Raw genomic sequence first — 20461 nt, forward strand, 5'->3', positions numbered from 1 at the left:
CAGGATTGTTGGTTTAATAACGGTTTTTATTCACAAAACCGTACATTGGGGGTGCTTAAAAGATTGATATTTCCTCTAAAATAGAGACATAATTAAACTAAATGAAACCATTATTATACAAAATATATATAATAATGATAATTTGCATGAATTGCATTCAATTTGAGCTGGTTTTGTTTGGTTTGACCATCACCGAGCTGCCGGTGAACATTGTGGGGTAGAAGCCCATCAGGAACTGGTTCTTCAGTCTGTGCAAGAAGTGGATGTACCTCACCCCGGGTCCATAGCCAGAGAACACATGCGACACCTACAGGTCAGAACAGAAAAGTGCAATGAAAATCACATGTGGCAAAACAAGTACATGCATGTTATAGTTCATCCTGAAAAGTCCATGTTTAATTTTATATTTGTATCATATTCATGTCACAGCTCATATTTGTGTATTGCATATTTCCTCACTGAGACACCCCTCAATTGTTTTCTTTTAGTTGTGGTGCTCTGCTGAGGGCAAACTAAATAATGAGCTGCAGTTTTTGTATTAATTTGCAAAGTTACAGGCTGCACGCTGTTTTTTTATTTTGGCTTTTGCTCTTTCTTTAACTTCTACTGTTGTTTCTTCAAGCTTTTGTCATGGTAATGGTAATGGTTTTATTTCATTTGAACATGCATCAGATTACAATCAGTTCACAGTTCCACATGTCCAAAAGGAGCAGTACTTCTTGTAGAGAAGTATTGGATGACATTTTTAGGTAATTGGTTATTTTCAGCCATATGCATTATTTTAGCTGTTTGAAGATTAACTATATCAGCAAGTTTAAGTATTTGTGATTTTAGAAATAAGGAGTTAGTATGTTCTTCATTATGAATTATCCTTACTGACCTTTTTTGCAGTACATTTTGTGGGTTTTTTGTGTTTTTTGTTTAATTGGATTTTTTGGGGGGCTACACGGAGGACGAGTTCAATCCCACCCTTAGCCATCTCTGTGTGGAGTTTGCATGTTCTCCCCGTGCATGCGTGGGTTTTCTCCGGGTACTCCAGTTTCCTCCCACATTCCAAAAACATGCTAGGTTAATTGGCGACTCCAAATTGTCCATAGGTATGAATGTGAGTGTGAATGGTTGTTTGTCTATATGTGCCCTGTGATTGGCTGGCCACCAGTCCAGGGTGTACCCTTGCCCGAAGACAGCTGGGATAGGCTCCAGCATCCCCCGCGACCCTCATGAGGATAAGCGGTAGAAAATGAATGAATGAATATTGCCAAAAAATAAATGTACAAAAAAACTGACATTATATATATATAATATTTTTTAAAAAATACTTAAAATATTAATTTGAATGTATTTTGATTTCAATTAGTTTACATATTTTTATTAAATTTTTTAAATATGAAAAATAATTTCAGCTCCAGCACCCCCCCCGTGACCCTCATGAGGATAAGCAGTAGAAAATGAATTAATGAATGAATGGATTTTTTTGGATATGCCATGGGACCACAAAAATAAAGCTGCAGGCCACAATTGGCCTCCAGGCCGCAAATTGGCCACCCTGGCTGATGTAGTGAAGACAGGAGAGCAATTCTAAGTATCTCTGTAAAATAATATATTATTTCCCGCAGTGATATTTTTGGCAGCACGCCTGCATGAAGACCAGCGCTCACCTCCTTCCAGGTGTGTGAATAGGTGCTGATGTCCTCAGGGGGGTTGACGGAGTGCTCTGCGATCACACTGCTTTTATCTGCGCCTAATAACTTCACATGCAGTTGGTAGATGGACTGGTGCAGCTGACTCTCCTCATACCTAATGAAGTAAGAGGGGAAGGCTAATTGAGTTTCAATCAGACAAAATATTACTGAACTAGGGTGAGTACACAGTCCAAGAACATAGTAAATGCATTATACACACTTGAATTTTTTTAAGATAAAAGCGCAGCCTGTTTGGAAAACAGAAATAGTTTCCTGTAACAATAAGGCGCAGTCAACAAAATAACTGTGAACACGAAGTCAAACCTATGGAAGCCCATTTCCGTTACTAAAATAAAATTATTCCAATGCTAATTCAAAATAATGAGATAGAAAGTCCAAATTATGAGATAGAAAGTTGAAATAACGAGATAAAAAGTCAAAATTATGAGATACAAAGTCGAAATTTTGAGATAAAGTCGACATTAAGAGATAGAAAGTCACAATAATGAGACAAAAGTCAAAATAATGAGATAGCGTTGTAGAAGAGTGACAGCAGCAGCTCTCCTATTCAGACATGGATTGTGAGTACATTAAGGAGTACTTTAAGTGTGGCTTTACAAGTGATGAAATACTTCATTTGCTGGTGAATTCACATGGAATTGTACTAAGCAAATGCACATTGAAATGAATTTTGAGGCATCGAAATAATAAAAAGAGATGCGGCTGTTCAAAACTGTCTCGCCATTTTGCGAGAAGTGACAAGAATACTGTGAAAAAGGCGGCACCTGCCGCACATGCGCAGTTGGTATCTCATAATTTCGACTTTCTATCCCGTAATTTCGACCTTTTATCTTGCAATTTCGACTTTTTATCTCATTATTTCGACTTACCATTGGGATAAAAAAAATTTCAGTGGCGGAAACGGACTTCCATACAAGCTGTTTACTGTCGTTAGACTAGAAAGACGCTCTGACATGTCAACGTCAACAAGTCTGCGCTGTAAATGAATACAATTCAATGCACTTACTTTCATAAAGCTCCATTCTACAAACAAATCTAAGTTAATTCCTCTCGTTTCTACATTTACACCTATACTAATATAGTACATGGAAAATTGCTAGGCACCAAAACCAATTACAATCTCATTGTTTTTGTTGCCTAACTGTTTCAACCAATCATAAACCTTCTTCTAGTTCTTCTTTGGATTGATTGGCTCGCAGCTTCACAGTACTTCTTGCGTCCATTGGCTCTCGGAACTCAACAAAAAGTCACGAGTAGCAATGATGCTCATTGGAAATACTCAACATATATCGGGGTAAAAGTAGCAGTTTTCTTTTGAAAATGTCGTCAAGTAAAAGTAAAAGTCGTCCCGAACAGAAATGGTAAAGTATTATAAGTACGATTCATATTATACATGTCAACACATACATACGTATACTGTAGCTCAAATGATTGCATCGTTTCAGTCTTATGGCTCCACCTAGTGGCCTTGTACCTCAAACGTTTAAAACAGTGCTGTAATGCCTGTTGTAAGCTTGTTGTGATTTATTTAATATTTTTTTTTATCATTATATAGCAGTATACTCTTCTTTCAGTGTGTTGAATCTTTGATAATTTATTGTTGCCTTCCTTTTCTCATTGAAGTAAATGAAAGGGTTCTATAAATGCTGTAAATCAAAGTAACAGGTGCTTCTATGAACCTGTGGTGTCATTAGGCCTATTTTAGGGGGGATTTCAACCCCCCCTAAAATGTTTGTAACCCCCCTAAATAATTTCAGATTTTTTATAGATTTTTTTTTATTTTTTATTGATTTTTTTTTTTTTTAAAGCAGGCAAATAAGCAAGCCAATAAGCAGGCTAATACTAGCCTACTACTACTGCTAGTAGTAGTAATAATCAGAAGAAGAATGATGAAAGTAATAATAATAGGCTAATTAATAATATAATAATGATTATTATATAATTGATCACTGTTCACTGGACAGAATGGTTGCAGAGCTTGAGCTTGAGCTTGAGTACTTGTGTACATTTTAATGGTGGCCTAAAAATATTGAGTATCTCTACAAAATCTGAACAAAAGTGGGAAAGTTCTATCCCGGTTCTTGTTTGTCATTTGTTTTTTTGTTTTTTTTTAATGTCTACTACATTCATTCATATCTCTGTGCATCTCCAGGGGGCTAAGACCCTCCTGTCCTCAGAACCTAGTGACGCCCCTGCTACGAACTATTAGTTTTATGGTGTGTGTGTCTAATATGTATAGACTTTGACACCGACGTGCAGCCATGCACTGTGCCAGATTTCTAATTGCGTAACAACGTATGGCTGATTGTGTGCGCTTGAGGCCATTGTTCCCCTACCAGTCTTGGATCACTATTTCTGGTTGGAAATCATCCAGCAGCTCTTCCCAAAGCCCTTCTGCCTTCAGGTCCACAGTCTGCTCCAGGGAAAACCAGCTAAGAAAGAGAAAATATTTCACTCATTCATTATTACCGTGACTTTAAACTGAGCCCAGAGGAGCGCTGTTAAAGTAAAATGCAGTGGAACATTCAAACACGGTATCCCACCATGATACCTACCTGTACTCAGGCAAGGCACAGATCACAACCCCTTCTGGGATACCACTGGTGTCGTAGGGGAGGACTTCTATGTTTGTGGCCCAGCCACTGAAGTCACCTATGGATTAAACTTGAGAAAATTAAACACATCCTACACACACACTCGTCAACCATTTTCTTACCTTCCGGTTGAAAACGGGGTGGACCACGCACAGGAGCATCAGGAATCTCAGGTTCAGGGGGAGGGGTATCTTTACTTAAACCTATGTGAGGTTGAGGACAAAGGGTAAAAACACCACAACGATGGCTCATTCACTGCAAACATGAAAGTCTAGATGTGTCTTTGACAAGGTTGATTGGTGTGCCAATCACTATGTTTACACGCAAGCAGCCTTTTCAAACACACCAGTCCTGCTCACATGTTTGCATACGTGAGATATGTGAACCTCTACACAGCAAATTCCTTTACAGCACTGACAAACTGCATAAATCAGCAAACTAACTGATAGACATTCGAAAATATGTAGTTAAAAGACATTAGACGATATTTAGCAATTCACTTTTTAAGGAAGGAAAACGACAAATATTTTTTTACTCATATAATTATGGATCTGGTATATAAAAAGGTTGCTTCTGTACTTTCCGGTGTTAATGAACGCACCTTGGCATGAGTGTTGATTGGTGGATAACCAGGAAGTATCGGTGTCGCTAGCATAAACACGGTTGTTAGTAACGATTGTTGGCGTTCTAAGGTTTGCAATTAAACTTAAAAAGCGCGTCAGTGTCTCTGTCGTGACTTTACAATATCACCTGAAGCAGCACTGTGTATTCTGGAGCAATATTATAGCAATGAAAATACATTATTCAACGAAAGACGAATGTTATGCTAACGATTTTGATTGATATTCGGAATGCCATGAATGCACCTTGATGGTGAGGGTCGATTGGTGGATCATCAGAAAGTTGTGGTTGATTGTTGGGGTGTTTAGTTCGGCACTTAAGCTTGAAAAAAAGCGCCAATATCTCTGTCGGAACGCCGTAATTTCATTTAGATCAGAGCTGGATGTGAGACAATAGTATTATAATGACACATTATTCTGTTAATATTTAATCTTATGCGAAAAACTTTGCTTGAGTTCGGAATTCCGGTGATAATGAATGCACCTTGGCGTGAGTGTTGATTGGTGGATAACCAGGAAGTGGTGGCTATAGTCAGGAAGTGTGGTTATTATGTGTGTAAGATGTTGGCAATAACACAAAAAAGCTTCGCAACAATACAAATTGGCTTATTACTGGATATTTGAGTGTTAACGGTATTACAACGAAACGACATTTACTTCCCATCAGTGACAAGTGAGCAAAAGGGTAAAAAAAAAAAAAAAAAAAAAGAGTACCGTGAGGTGCAGGATTCTTCAGCAGATTTCTGCCGAATGGTTTAGCTTCATACGCAGACTTCCAATCCAGGCTGTCGGGCATAGCTGTGCCAGCCAAGCCCCACTCGTCTTCACATCTCTTTTTCCACTCCGAGGCGGACATCGTACGGTTGAAAGTGTGTGCAGTGTTTCAGCCAGGAAGTTGATGAAGACATTTATGACTGCAGGTCGAGTACGACACACCCTGTTGTGTTGCAATAACTGTGTCATTTACCGGGGATGGGCGGGTCGATACAAATGTCGACATTATTGATACCTGCTACTATGGCAGAGGTAGGGAACCTATGGCTCGGGAGCCAGGTAGGGCTCTTTTGATGACTGTATCTGGCTCTCAAGCATTTCTTACCACAATAAACATGTATTTTTGCTAACATTTTAAAGTAAACCATCACAGAAATGACTGTTAAAAATAATATTCAAAATCAACAACTTTCTTATGCATTTTAATTCGTCCATCTATATTCTGCTGCAATACGGCCAACCATATCTATCTTTCCTGATGATATTTTCCAGGTCAAACACCAAAACTTGATTATTACTGGGTAATGCTGTAGTCTACCTCGGTCATTGAGATGTCAAAAAAACATGTAAATGTAAACTTTCCTCCTTTAGTCAAATAGCTAAAGCTGCAGAACCAAGCCTTCTGACGAAGATGGCCAAAAGAATGAAATACGTCTACGGAGTACGGTGCAAAACTATGCAGCAGCAGAAGTTGTGTTAATGGCAACAAGTATTTGATTTATTATTAGACACTGCGCTGCTCACGAAAGTGGGCTGGCCACACCCCATTGGCGTGGGGTAGTGTGCCTGGTCTACGTAATTAGAGCCCATTATCTAAAACTGTTGGTCTTACATAAAAATGCACACATTTTATTGCATTCAATGTTTAAAAAAATGTATATGGCTCTCACAGATACACATTTTTAAATATCTGGCTTTCATGGCTCTCTTCGCCAAAAAGGTTCCCGACCCCTGTACTATGGGCTCGAAATGAGATGGATATTTTTTTTTTTGGTTATCTTCTGGTTATTGTCACAAATTTATTGATATGTGGCTTAGTCACAAAAAGAGTGCTGACATGTTATAGTTCAATGAGGCAGATTCTGTCGGGGGAAAAAAATGCTAAAAATGACATAATGCGGTCATATTTTACTCAACATACTCACTGAAATTCTCAAATATTTTTAGGTTTGTGAGACTAATGTCCGATTCAAATCCCGTTTTTATTGTTATTGATATGTGACTTAGTCACAAAAAGAGTGCTGACATGTTATAGTTCAATGAGGCAGATTCTGTCGGGGGAAAAAATGCTAAAAATGACATAATCCGGTCATATTTTACTCAACATGCTCACTGAATTTCTCAAATATTTTTAGGTTGTGAGACTAATGTCCGATTCAAATCCCGTTTTTATTGTTATTGATATGTGACTTAGTCACAAAAAGAGTGCTGACATGTTATAGTTCAATGAGGCAGATTCTGTCGGGGGAAAAAATGCTAAAAATGACATAATGCGGTCATATTTTACTCAACATGCTCACTGAAATTCTTAAATATTTTTAGGTTGTGAGACTAATGCCTGATTCAAATCCTGTTTTTATTGTTATTGATATGTGACTTAGTCACAAAAAAAGTGCTGACATGTTATAGTTCAATGAGGCAGATTCTGTCGGGGGAAAAAATGCTAAAAATGACATAATGGGGTCATATTTTACTCAACATGCTCACTGAATTTCTCAAATATTTTTAGGTTGTGAGACTAATGTCCGATTCAAATCCCGAGTACAAGTCCTGTTGCAAACTTGTGATTATTTTGTCAAGTCAAAAAGTCATCAAAACTGCGAAAAATAAAATTGTACATTTACGAGAAAAAAAAGTTGTATAACCTTTGCCCAAGGCAAAATGTTTTAACGGAATATTAAAATTATCGCAGACATCGGGAATAATGTTAATGTTTTAGAGCCACATATTTAAAAAAAAAAATCTGTGATTTTCAGGAAAAAAAGTAATACATTTTATGGAAATAAACTGGTAAATTTATAAGAAAAAAGTCATACATTTACAAAAAATTAAATAATTATTCGCCCAATGCAAGACGTTATGACAGAGTAGTAAAATAATAAATTTAATAATTTCTAAAAAAAATTCACAAATTTAGGAAAAGGTGGAAATTTTGTTTTCGGAATCTCTGATTTAAAATTTTTTTTTCCCCCAATGCGGTCCTGATATTCTGTCCTAGGAAAGGAACTGAAACTCACCTCGAAGGTTCCAGTCGTTCTTTCATCCAACGTTCTACTGTATGCGTGTTCCTGTTGCACTATGACCTTTCATTTGACAGTAAAGGAGTTCAAACCGTGTCCCTTTGTTCCAGCTGTGATGCTAGCATAGCACAGCTCATGGATTTGATGCATGAATTAACTCTTGCACACCGACTGATTACGCTCTCTGGCATGCGACGTGCAAAAAACCCACGATCAATGCTGTTTACTCAGCGACACATCGCTTACAAAACAAATACCACAATACGCCCGTCTATCGATGTTGCTGTTCAAGACTTGAAATTGCATGATGTGCGGTGCAGAAAATGATGGATCCCACCCCAGCTAAAATGACTCCATCCATTAATAGAGGTATCCATGGTTACATCAGGAGCCATGTTAAAGGGTGTGTGAGCGCGGGTCGCTATTCTCAAGCAGTCGATCCCCTTTACCCCTCCCCGTTCATCATGTGAATGCATCGCTCTGCCACCTCAAGGTTTTCTAAAGCCGTGATTTGCTTTTACAAAATGAGATTTGCGGTGAATGCTTTCAATAATTCTGATGATGACAGACTGCTTATTGAAACGTCCCTGAATTATGAATGCAAATATTACCTCTGCAATTACCTGCTTGACTCTGAAGGAGCCAAATGAGGAGCTCGAATGTTTCAGCTCCAGAGAGAGGCTGCAGGGTTGAAATATTGTATAGGAGCATCCCAGTGCGACATTTTTTGCAGTCTTCAGAACAACCTGTTTCCTTGACAACGCATTTTTTATCATTCAAGCCCACTGCTACCTTGTCTCAAAAGCAGGAATCAAATGTGGCTTAAATTGATGCTGCTGCAGGGATTCGCAACACGGCTCGGATTGGGATGTACGAAAATAACATATCATTTGCATTTCTTGTGTTTGTCGTTAATAAAAACTCACTGGATAAATGAAAGCAATGGCACAGATGTGATGCGATGACGCTACAAAAATGGAGAACTTAGCACAGGTTTTATGGTCCTGATCCTAACTTTGGAAAAAACCTGTGGAAAATACTCCATTTTTTGGAGCATCATTGGCAAATTTGAAATTGGGGAAGGTAAGAACTCAAGCTGTGGTCTGTTCTTACAAAGGAATATTTGGCCCACATTGAACGAAAATAGAAGAGATAAAGTCGTAAATTCATGAGAAAAAGTCCAATATACGAGAAAAAATGTTTACATTTACAGAAAAACGGTCTCAAAAGATTTTGAGAATAAACTCATAAATTTGGAAAATAAAAAAAGTTGTACGTTTGCAAGAATAAAGTTGTAAATTCAGAAATTCACGTGAAAAATATTTTGACAAAAAAGTTGTACATTTACTTGAGAAAGTTGGACATTTATGACAATAAAGCTGTCAATTTACGAGAAATAAGTTACAAATTTCAGAGAAAAAAAACGTTTCACATTTCCGAGAAAAAAAGCCAATTTCCAAGAAAAAAAGAATCGCAAATTTATGACAAAGAGATTTTTGAGAATAGTCGGAAAGTTGGATATTTATGACAATAAAGTTGTAAATTTATGCGAAATAAGTCACAAATTTCAGAAAAATAAACATTTCACATTTCCGAGAAAAAAAAGCCAATTTCCAAGAAAAAAAGAATCGCAAATTTATGAGAAAGAGATTTTTGAGAATAGTCGGAAAGTTGGACATTTATGGCAATAAAGTTGTAAATTTACGTGAAATAAGTCACAAATTTCAGAGAAAAAAAAGCCAATTTCCAAGAAAAAAAGAGTCGCAAATTTATGAGAGAGAGATTTTTGAGAATAGTCGGAAAGTTGGACATTTATGACAATAAAGTTGTAAATTTACGAGAAATGAGTCACAAATTTCCGAGAAAAAAACATTTCACATTTCAGAGAAAAAAAGCCAATTTCCAAGAAAAAAAGAATCGCAAATTTATGAGAAAGAGATTTTTGAGAATAGTCGGAAAGTTGGACATTTATGGCAATAAAGTTGTAAATTTACGTGAAATAAGTCACAAATTTCAGAGAAAAAAAGCCAATTTCCAAGAAAAAAAGAGTCGCAAATTTATGAGAGAGAGATTTTTGAGAATAGTCGGAAAGTTGGACATTTATGACAATAAAGTTGTAAATTTACGAGAAATAAGTCACAAATTTCTGAGAAAAAAACATTTCACATTTCAGAGAAAAAAAGCCAATTTCCAAGAAAAAAAATCGCAAATTTATGCGAAAGAGATTTTTGAGAATAGTCGGAAAGTTGGACATTTATGACAATAAAGTTGTAAATTTACGAGAAATAAGTCACAAATTTCCGAGAAAAAAACATTTCACATTTCAGAGAAAAAAAGCCAATTTCCAAGAAAAAAAATCGCAAATTTATGCGAAAGAGATTTTTGAGAATAGTCGGAACGTTGGACATTTATGACAATAAAGTTGTACATTTACGAGAAATAAGTCACAAATTTCAGAGAAAAAACGTTTCACATTTCCAAGAAAAAAAGCCAATTTCCAAGAAAAAAAGAATCGCAAATTTATGCGAAAAAGATTTTTGAGAATAGTCGGAAAGTTGGACATTTATGACAATAAAGTTGTAAATTTCAGAGAAAAAAACGTTTCACATTTCAGAGAAAAAAATAGCAAATTTACGAGAGATTTTTGAGAATTTCCGAGAAAAAAGCCAATTTCAGAGAAAAAAAGAATCGCAAATTTATGAAAAAGAGATTTTTGAGAACAGTCGGAAAGTTTGATATTTAGGACAATAAAGTTGTAAATTTACGTGAAATAAGTCACAAATCTCAGAGAAAAAACGTTTCACATTTCAGAGGGAAAAAAGCCAATTTCCAAGAAAAAAATAAACAGATTTTTGAGAATAGTCATGAATTTACGAGCCAAAACGTTGTACATTTGTGAGAAAAAAAAGTCAAACTTACCAAAAAAAAAAACATTGTAAATTTACAAGAATAAAGTTGTCAAATTTGAGAAAAAAATGATTTTTTTTCAAAAAAAAAAAGTTGTAAATTTCAAAATTTCAGAGAAAAGAAAAGTAAATTTACGACGTTATTCTCATACATCTTCTGGACTGTTCAGGTTTTCTTCGTCATCAATTCATACTCAAAAGCTACATATGAAACACACCAGTGGGACTAGATAGGACAGCCCTAGTGTATAAGTTCATGCTTGGTGGTACACACACACAGTCAGACTCGATAGGACAGCCCGAGTCTGAGAGCCTAGACTACAGCTGTCCTATCTAGTCAGACCGGCCTGTGTCCCACCTAGTCTTTGAGCATGAACTAGACCAGAGCTGTCCTATCTAGTCTGAATTCCGTTTCCGTGCCAATGAAAGTCTGAAACGCTTAAAACACTTTGCGGTTTTTGACCCGAAAACATCCCCCACAAGCGTGTCGGGCGAAGAGAGAACACGAGAAAACAAACACGAAGAAAACAGAAGACAAGTGATGTTAAAATGAACATTTATAATGACTCTGTTGCCGTCGCAAAAATAATCTTTAAAAAACAATTCAATTATTATTATTAACACTGAAATGCTGACTTCACTGGTAGTCCACGAGTCATAAAACACAACTCACTGAATTTCTTTTACAAACACAGTTACTACAGTTACATTAAATAGTCATTACCGTTAAATCTATTCATGGATAACGTTCAAAATCAACTCATAATAAAAACAATGACACTTTTAAAATCCTCCCTTTCTCCCAGCTTAGTAACTGTCTTATCGTCAACAGTTCAGCATCTATAAAATATATCGCGTTTTTTTTGACAGGAAAACAGACTGGCAGCATAACAAGTGACTCTCATGACTTCAAATCAGGCTGATGTTTGTCGAGAGGAATGGATCCATTCACCATTTCAGTCAACGAACATTTAACTATGCAGGCTCACGGGCCTTTTGGCTCAGTATAGAATTATTTGGCACTCATCTTGACAAAAAAAAAAAAAACAACAAATTGCCGTAAAAATCGTTCACACATTTTTTTTTCTACAATGGCACTACAAGGCATTGTCCTCGCATTTGCAGCCCCGCTTGTCATTCCAGGTGATATGTACATTCGGCCATCAAAAGCCCTTCAGGTTGTTGACGCTTTCAATAATGCTCTCGGATTCGTTGCCGCTAAGCGTGCGGGAGAAATCGTCCAATCAACGTAACATCACTTTGTTTCCGACGGGATTACTAGCATGTATGCTGTCAGTCCATTTTTATTCTCTAGAAGATGTAAACAATGTCATGTAAAAAATAAAAAAAAAAGAAAATGAAGAAAAAAAGGTACAGTGGAACCTCCTGTTTAAGTCGACGCCCCTTATGTCGATGTGAGCGGTTGTCGACATAACCGAAATGGAAACTTGCCATGATTTTTTAAAGAGAATGGGTGGGTTCGGTTGTACAGTCGTCCCTCGTTTATAGCGGTTAACTGCTTCCGGACCGGAACCGCGATTTCCACGATATAGGATTCAATATCAACAGTTTTAAACATTATTAGAGCGCTACAGACATAAAATAACACCCCTATAGGATTCAGTGTTAATGAATTACATATTTTTGTTGTTAGAGTTTTTTCTAAATACAGTTTAAAACATTATTAGAGCCCTACAGACATAAAATAACACCCCTATAGGATTCAATGTTAATGAATGAGATATTTTTGTTGCTAGAGCATTTTCCAAATACAGTTTTTCACATAGTTAGAGCCCTACAGACATGAAATAACACCCCTATAGGATTCAATGTTAATGAATAAGATAGTTTTGTCGTTAGAGCATTTTTTAAACACAGTTTTTAACATTATTAGAGCCCTACAGACATGAAATAACACCCCTATATGTTAATGAATGAGATATTTCTGTTGTTAAAACATTTTCTAAATACAGTTTTAAACATTATTAGAGCCCTATAGACATAAAATAACACCCCTATAGGATTCAATGTTAATGAATAAGATATTTTTTGTAGTTAGAGTATTTTCCAAATACAGTTTTTAACATTATTAGAGCCCCGCAGACATGAAATAACACCCCTATAGGATTCATTGTTAATGAATAAGATATTTTTGGAGTTAGAGCATTTTCTAAATACAGTTTTAAACATTATTAGAGCCCTACAGACATAAAATAACACCCCTATAGGATTCAATGTTAATGAATAAGATATTTTTGTTGTTAGAGCATTGTCCAAATACTTGTACACATTATTAGAGCCCCACAGACATAAAATAACACCCCTATAGGATTCAATGTTAATGAATAAGATATTTTTGGAGTTAGAGCATTTTGGAAATACAGTTTTAAACATTATTAGAGACGTGAAATAGCACCCCTATCGACACTTTTGTATTCCTATTATTCATTGTTTACATCATATTGCGCAACAAGTTAGTAAGCGAGCAGGCTAACCAGTTAGCCTCAAATTTATCCCTTCTAAAAGCCCAAAAACGTACCACTTCCACACAGAATGGGAGAAGTATGTAAGTTCTCATCAATGTTTTGTGTCATTACTGCCACCTAGTGACCAAAATGAACCATTTTTGAGAAACGGCGATAGAGTGATAATTGGACCATGGAATTGCGAGGGGCGACTGTACGACTTGACTGTTCGTCGCTGTGATCAAATCCAGGCTACTACCGCCATGCCTTTATTTTGAAGCTTACTTTGCACTGAACAGGAAGTCACAGTGTGCACATTTCAATGCCGTGTAACTAGACAGTAGTCAAAAAAGGACCCCAAAAAAAAGTCCTGAAGCGGGCAGTTTTTAGTTTAGATTTGAGTTGGTCAACATCGACGGGTTCCTGACATCAACGGCGTCGACTTAAAACCGGGTTCCACTGTTCCGATGTCGCCGGCGCGCGTCCTTCGGCGTGCGCGAGCTTGCCTGCATCAGAAAACAAAGAACATTCTTTGCAGTTTGACATAGAAAAAGTGGCTAGGCGTATTGGACGTATACGTGAGTTCTTGAGGATGAAGAAGTCAACAAGTTCATGGGAGGTTAGGAGGGTCAAAGACAAAAAAAAAAAAAACGTTTGTCAAGAATCTTCTTTTCTCAGATGAACGATCTCGGAAATACTTTGATCCATTTAAAGGGTGAAAACGGTAAAGACAAACGGCGAAGTCATGAAGGCTTTTGCGATTCCGTCGGAGGTTTCGAGAGTGGAGCGAGCGAGTACAGTCTGTAGCCTTATTGTGAAAGGGCTCCACGTCGGTTGATGGTTGTCCGGAACACGTATGAACCGGATCTACTTTTGGAATGATACAGTAATCCATTTGGCGTTCATATATGGAAGTGGGGCGGGGGTTGGGGCGGGGTGGCCTATAAGAATGAAATATTAAAATAATTCATGTCATCTAACTTTAAGGTGACGGTTACACCCGCAAATGTAATAACTGCCTATAAACGTAATAAACCACAAACGTAATACAAATCTGCAGCTTTGAATGTAATAATCCCGCAAATGTAATACATTTCCCACAAACGTAATAAAATTAATTATTACATTTTGTTTGTGGGTGTATATGTGCGTTTTAATTACAGTATATTATGTATGTGTGATTGTGTGTGTACGGGCAAGAAATAATCAAAAGAAATAATAAAATTTAATAATAATAGTAATAAAATTTTATTAAAACAATTGCAATTATGACAATTATGTTATCTTGTTTGTTATGTTATCTAGTTTAGTTTAGTTTAGTTTAGTTTAGTTTAGTTTAGTTTAGTTTAGTTTAGTTTAGTTTAGTTTAGCATGCAAACCTCAAGATACTAACCTCGATCTTCCAACAATAACCACCAGGCCGCTAAATTGCTGAGTCATCTATTTTGGTATTTGATTAATCTTTTTTAAAACGATGTAAATATCCTGGTTTCAGCCTCTCAAATGTGAATATTTTTAATTTCCCATACAGGAAATTTAGTCTCTAATTAATCTAACGTGTTTTTAATGTGTGTGTGTGGGGGGGTGGGGGCAGAGAAAAGCAACGCATGGGGAGAGCATGCAAACTCCAAGATACTAACCCAGGTCTTCCAACAATAACCACCAGGCCGCTAAATTGCTGATTAATCTATTTTGGTATTTGATTAATCTTTTTTAAAACGATGTAAATATCCTGGTTTCAGCCTCTCAAATGTGAATATTTTTAATTGCCCACACAGGAAATTGAGTCTCTAATTAATGTAACATGTTTTGTGCGTGTGTGTGTGTGGGGGGGGGGGGGGGGGGGGCAGAGAAAACCAACGCATGGGGAGATTAATTTTATTAATATTAATCTATTTTTTAACTATGTAAATATCTTGATTTCAGCCACTCAAATGTGAATATTTTTAGTTTAATTTTGCGTACCAAACCACGAATTGTACTAACTCGATTAATCAAGTTATGCGTGATTTTGTGTGTATATGGGGAAGAAATAATCAAAAGAAATAATCAAATATAATAATAATAATAATAGTAATAAAATTGTATTAAAACAATTGTAATTATCACAATTATGTTATCTTTTTAAATTAAAAATAAATTATAATTTAATAATTAAAGATTCATTTAATGTATTCAATGATACTCTTTGAATAATATTTTTTCCCCAAAAATAAGAAAAAAAAATAATCTTGTTTTTGCGGGATTATTACATTCAAAGCTGCCGATTTGTGTTACGTTTGTGGGCAGTTATTACGTTTGCGGGTGTTACATGCATCCCTTAGCGCCATCAGCCCCCCAGGGAGAAATATCGGTAGTAATGATGCGGCGTTTTCAGAATTAAAAAAATAATAATAATTAAAAACCCAGATATAAACAATTCCTGGGATAAACGCAAAACACTCAGTGATTGACACAAACGTCTGCTGAAAGGGAATGCGAAGGAGAACGCAATTTGAGTAGGTGCCGCTTCTCCGTTTTTTTTTTTTGTCCGAGACGCCAGTCCTTTCCGTCGTTCGCCAAAACAGGATCGATAAAATAAATAAACACAAATGACATCAGAACAAAAAGTCAACATGGTTTGCTTCGTCTCACACCTATCGTGACCCAATGATCAGTAAAGTGCAATTATGCAACAGCAAAACAAACAAGATCATGGTTGAAGAGTGGGGGTTTGAACTATGGGTTAAACATGTCTGCTTCATGTTCATGGCCATGCAAGGCCTACCTGACTAGATCGGAAATCTGTTATTGACATAGATATTAACTCTACATGTTTGTGACATTCCTGCCCTGATTTGACATTAAAGACGGATTCAAACAGTAATGTGTACATTCATAGATTAGATCTAGGCTTTCAAGCTGTGACATAAAAAAAAAAAAAAAATTCGGACAGGTTACATGAGGTTCAACCTGGTTGTTAGATAAATGGAAATGTCTCAACATCCTTAAAAAAAAACCAAAAAAAAACAGGACAAAACAAGAATTACATTTTCATGTTTGCTTGTTTCACATATTTGAAAAAGTTCTCACTGAACCTGCTAAGGGTGTAACGGTACATGTACTCGGAATCTCATTTTCCGGTTCGGTACAGAAGCGCTCTTGATTTCCCACACGGGACAGGAAGTGTTGATGGCGCCACATGCCAATAAGAAGGCCTGGTGAAATATATAAACGGACCAGCTATCAAAATGCCATCAATCCTTGCAGGTTATTAATGATATCTAAAGCTGCAACAATTAATCTATGATTAATCGGTCTTTTTTTTTTTAATACCATTTATCCTCATTAGTATGCTCATGGGGGTATGCTGGCTTTGTGCAAAAGGCGGGGTGCACTCTGGATCGGTCTTTAACAAAACATAGGGCACTCACATTCATATCAATTAATTCAGTTTCTAATTAATCTAACATGTTTTCAATGTGTGTGTGTGGGGGGCGGGGGGGCAGAGAGAACCAACGCATGGGGAGAGCATGCAAACTCCAAGATACTAACCCACGTCTTCCAGATTTCCTGACGATAACCGCCAAGCCGCTAAATTTCTGATTAATCTATTTCGGTATTTGATTAATCTTATTTTTTAACTATGTAAATATCCTGATTTCAGCCACTCAAATGTGAATATTTTTAGTTTAATTTTGCGTACCAAACCACAAATTTTAATAACTCGATTAATCAAGTTATGTGTGATTTTGTGTGTATATGGGGAAGAAATAATCAAAAGAAATAATCAAATATAATAATAATAATAGTAATAAAATTTGATTAAAACAATTGCAATTATCACAATTGTGTTATCTTTTTAAATTTAAAATAAATTACAATTAAATAATTAAAGATTGCTTTATTGTATTAAATGATACTCTTTTTTTAAATATATTTTTTCCCCAAAAATAAGAAAAAAAAAATGTGTTTAATTTTACGTACCAAACTATTAACTGTAATAACATGATTATTCAAGTTAATCACAAGCTTCGGGTTAATTGACTCGGAAAATAATCATTCTTTGCAGCCCTTCTGACGTCGGATCATAACAGAAATAAAACGGACGGAGAATAATCCAAAAGTGAAACCAACAGCGATTACATTCCTGTACGTATTAAAATGTAATTAATGTAATTACTACTCTCGCAAGTAATTAATGACATCTGCCAAATTTCATAGTATAAATCATAAAAAGGAAACAAACCCAAGATTTTTTATCATCCCTTTGCATTAGATAGAAATAGAATAATTCATTATTATTCAGTGTTTGTCTATATGTGCCCTGGGATTAGCTGACCACCTGTCCAGGGTGTACCCCGCCTCTCGCCCAAAGACAGCTGGGATAGGCTCCAGCAACCCCCTGCGACCCTCGTGAGTAGAAAATGAATGAATTATTATTCAGTATTACACTAATTTGCCGCCCTGTGATTAGTTGGTGACCAGTCCAGGGTGTACCCCGCCTTTCGCCCAAAGACAGCTGGGATAGGCTCCAACACCCCCCGCCACCCTTGTGAGGATAAGCGGTAAAAAATGAATTACACTAATTTCCCTAGTCCGCGCAACACAACACATTCACGTCATTTCCGATGTCGTAACCGCTACACCCTTAGTATATCTTTTCTGAGACATGGGTGCTGTGTCAGTGCCATTTTTTTTTTTTTGAAGTGGGGGGAGAGGGGGGGGCCAACATGACAATAATGAACTCCCTTCCAACTCAACAGCATTAAAAACACAACCGGATAAACATGAGGCGAGTAAACGTAAGCGCTTTTACATCTGACCGCATGCAGCGTTTTTATGTCTCTGAATGTTTTTTACGAGTCGCCTCGCAGATTTTTGTGTGTGTGTTTTTTTTTTGTTTTTTTTTTCTCTTCCCTCCAAAAGGTTTTCTTTTGATACCATGCATTAGAAAGACGTGCAAAAAGATAACACCTAACTCCACAAACACATTTGTTGATTGTTAATGACTATGTTATGAATGCGTATAACATGTTATGCTTAGTCCATGCTGGCCTATAGAGAGACATTTGTGAGAAAAAACAGCAGTACTTAAGCCACAGGTCAAACAAACACACAAGGGATGCATGGAGTGTAAAAACAACATGGATCCATAAAAAAATCACAATCTTTTACTCGTATTCTATGTACCTATGGGATAAAACAATGCACAGACAGTTTTTCTTGTCCTTTTTGTTTTCTTACGCAATGTATTTGATTATCTTTTCTTAACTTAAAAGACGGTGTGTTTGGTTGGCACTTGATCAGCACTTCTAAACAAGTTATTGATATCTAACAATTGATCGCACATCTACAATTTCAGAAGCTGCAGAGGTCTAGTTTGGCACAGGTTGTACTATGGAATCGACTACCTTACCAAATACTGTAGTATTCTATACACCTCTTGGTATGCCCCGTGTTTTCTAATCACCCGACCAGACATCTTTTTCAACTAAAATATTTTTGTATAGTTTACTTATCAAATAGCAGCATCTTCATAACTTATAAAAAAAAAATAGTACATGTAAACCTATTCATTCAAAAATTGGAGTAACTTCAAAAAGTTCATACAACAGACATAAAACACAAAACAGGACAACATGCTACTATATTGCTTCCAATATTCTTTACATTTTCTTACTGTCAAACTAAATCATCAGTGACAAGAAATGTGGACGCCACTGTTTTTGATTTTTGATGAGTCATCGTAATGCACAAACAAATCTTGCAAAGCTAATCTTAATCAGGCTTAGTTGGCACTCTCATCATCCACACCAAGTATAACATATAGTTCACATTGTATCGACAACGCCGGACTGCATTTAGACTACAAACTAGAATAGCTACGATTAAAGTACATATAGATCATATGACGGGACATATTGTATTTCCACAGAAATGAGTCATTTTTCAGATAAGAGGATATGCATAAAGGATGTCATTGTTTCAGCTTGAGGTCACAAACAAGTTTCCAACATACTTTGAATTTTGCTCGCTTTTGTCTGGAGGCTCTGTTTAGCCTAAATATGAATATTTGTTCAAGACATATCTGCCTATATTTGAAAAAAAAAATAATAATAATAATCACCTAAAGACCACAGTTTGTGGTCTGAAGCCTTTCAAATCGAACTATTTCTTGTCGTTGACTGAATGGATCACTTTGAGTTAACATTGCTGGTTGGTCTCGTCGGAGTGGGTGTCACAGTTTTGGAGGCAGTTTTTTTTTTTTTTTCTTTCTGTGCATTTTTTTTTTTGTCTTGCAAACTGCAGCGTGGAAAAAAATATTTTCATACCCTTAAGACCCGGCGTGTAACGACGCCCGACGCCGCCCCCGTGAGAAGACAAGACAGGAGAAAGAAGGGGAGAGAGCACAATGTGCTGTGCTAGGGGGGAAGTGAAGGGGGGTGGAACCTTAGGGTGCGTTCACACTTGGGTGCGATGCGGTATTGGGTCGCGTGTGAACGCAATCGGCAGAACCCCCTTGGACAAGCAGGATTCTGGTCACTTGGTCAGCAACGCACCAAAACGCCAGATTTAACCAAATACCACAAAACCAGACAATGGTTCCTAAAACGATAATATAATCTTTCCAAGATTTTCTTTCCATATTACAGGAAGTTGAGGAAACTTTATGGATTCCATTTAAATCGACAACAGAAACTAGCCATTAATTACACCTGACTGTATGAATGTATTGAAACCTGCAGAGTACATTTTGAATACAGGAAGTGAACAAATGCATTGTAATTGATATGAAACGGATGAGGCGGGTAGGATTAAATAAACTATGCTTCTTCCTATACTCTGCGTCGGACATGTAGTACTACATCTAGTACACCCTTCTTCCTTTTGTTTTTACTGGTTTTTACATAAACACAAACATGCAAACGCAATACGATAAAAAGCGGTCGACTTGAATGAATTCCGCTGTAATTTAGTTATTTACTCTTCACTCGTCGGTAAAACAAAAAAAAAAACAAGCATATGGAACAACGTTACACACACATCCTTGCTGAGTATTGATTGGTCGATGACATAAAGTACAGTATAAGCCTTCTTTTCATAAGGATTACATCCGGGACCACAGCCAAATGGTGAAAAACCACAAGTAACCGACACACCCCTAAAAATTCCTAAC

At 36.6% G+C, this 20461-nt stretch overlaps 1 protein-coding gene across 1 annotated transcript; it reads right to left on the reverse strand.

Moving 5' to 3' along the window:
* Window positions 1-14: 14 nt before the first annotated feature.
* On the reverse strand, window positions 15-5874 carry nccrp1 (P1, F-box associated domain containing). Its single transcript, XM_058087492.2, has 6 exons — window positions 5632-5874; window positions 4420-4500; window positions 4259-4355; window positions 4040-4135; window positions 1659-1797; window positions 15-307 (listed from the first exon to the last, which is right to left on the reverse strand). Exons 1-6 carry the CDS (start codon window positions 5771-5773, stop codon window positions 158-160), a joined length of 705 nt encoding a protein of 234 aa, XP_057943475.2. The 5' UTR covers window positions 5774-5874; the 3' UTR covers window positions 15-157.
* Window positions 5875-20461: the final 14587 nt, after the last annotated feature.

Source organism: Doryrhamphus excisus, linkage group LG21 (genome assembly GCF_037039965.1).
Source record: "Doryrhamphus excisus strain RoL-2023G ecotype Guam linkage group LG21, RoL_Dexc_Guam_v1.1, whole genome shotgun sequence".
NCBI classification, from domain to species: Eukaryota; Metazoa; Chordata; class Actinopteri; order Syngnathiformes; family Syngnathidae; genus Doryrhamphus; species Doryrhamphus excisus.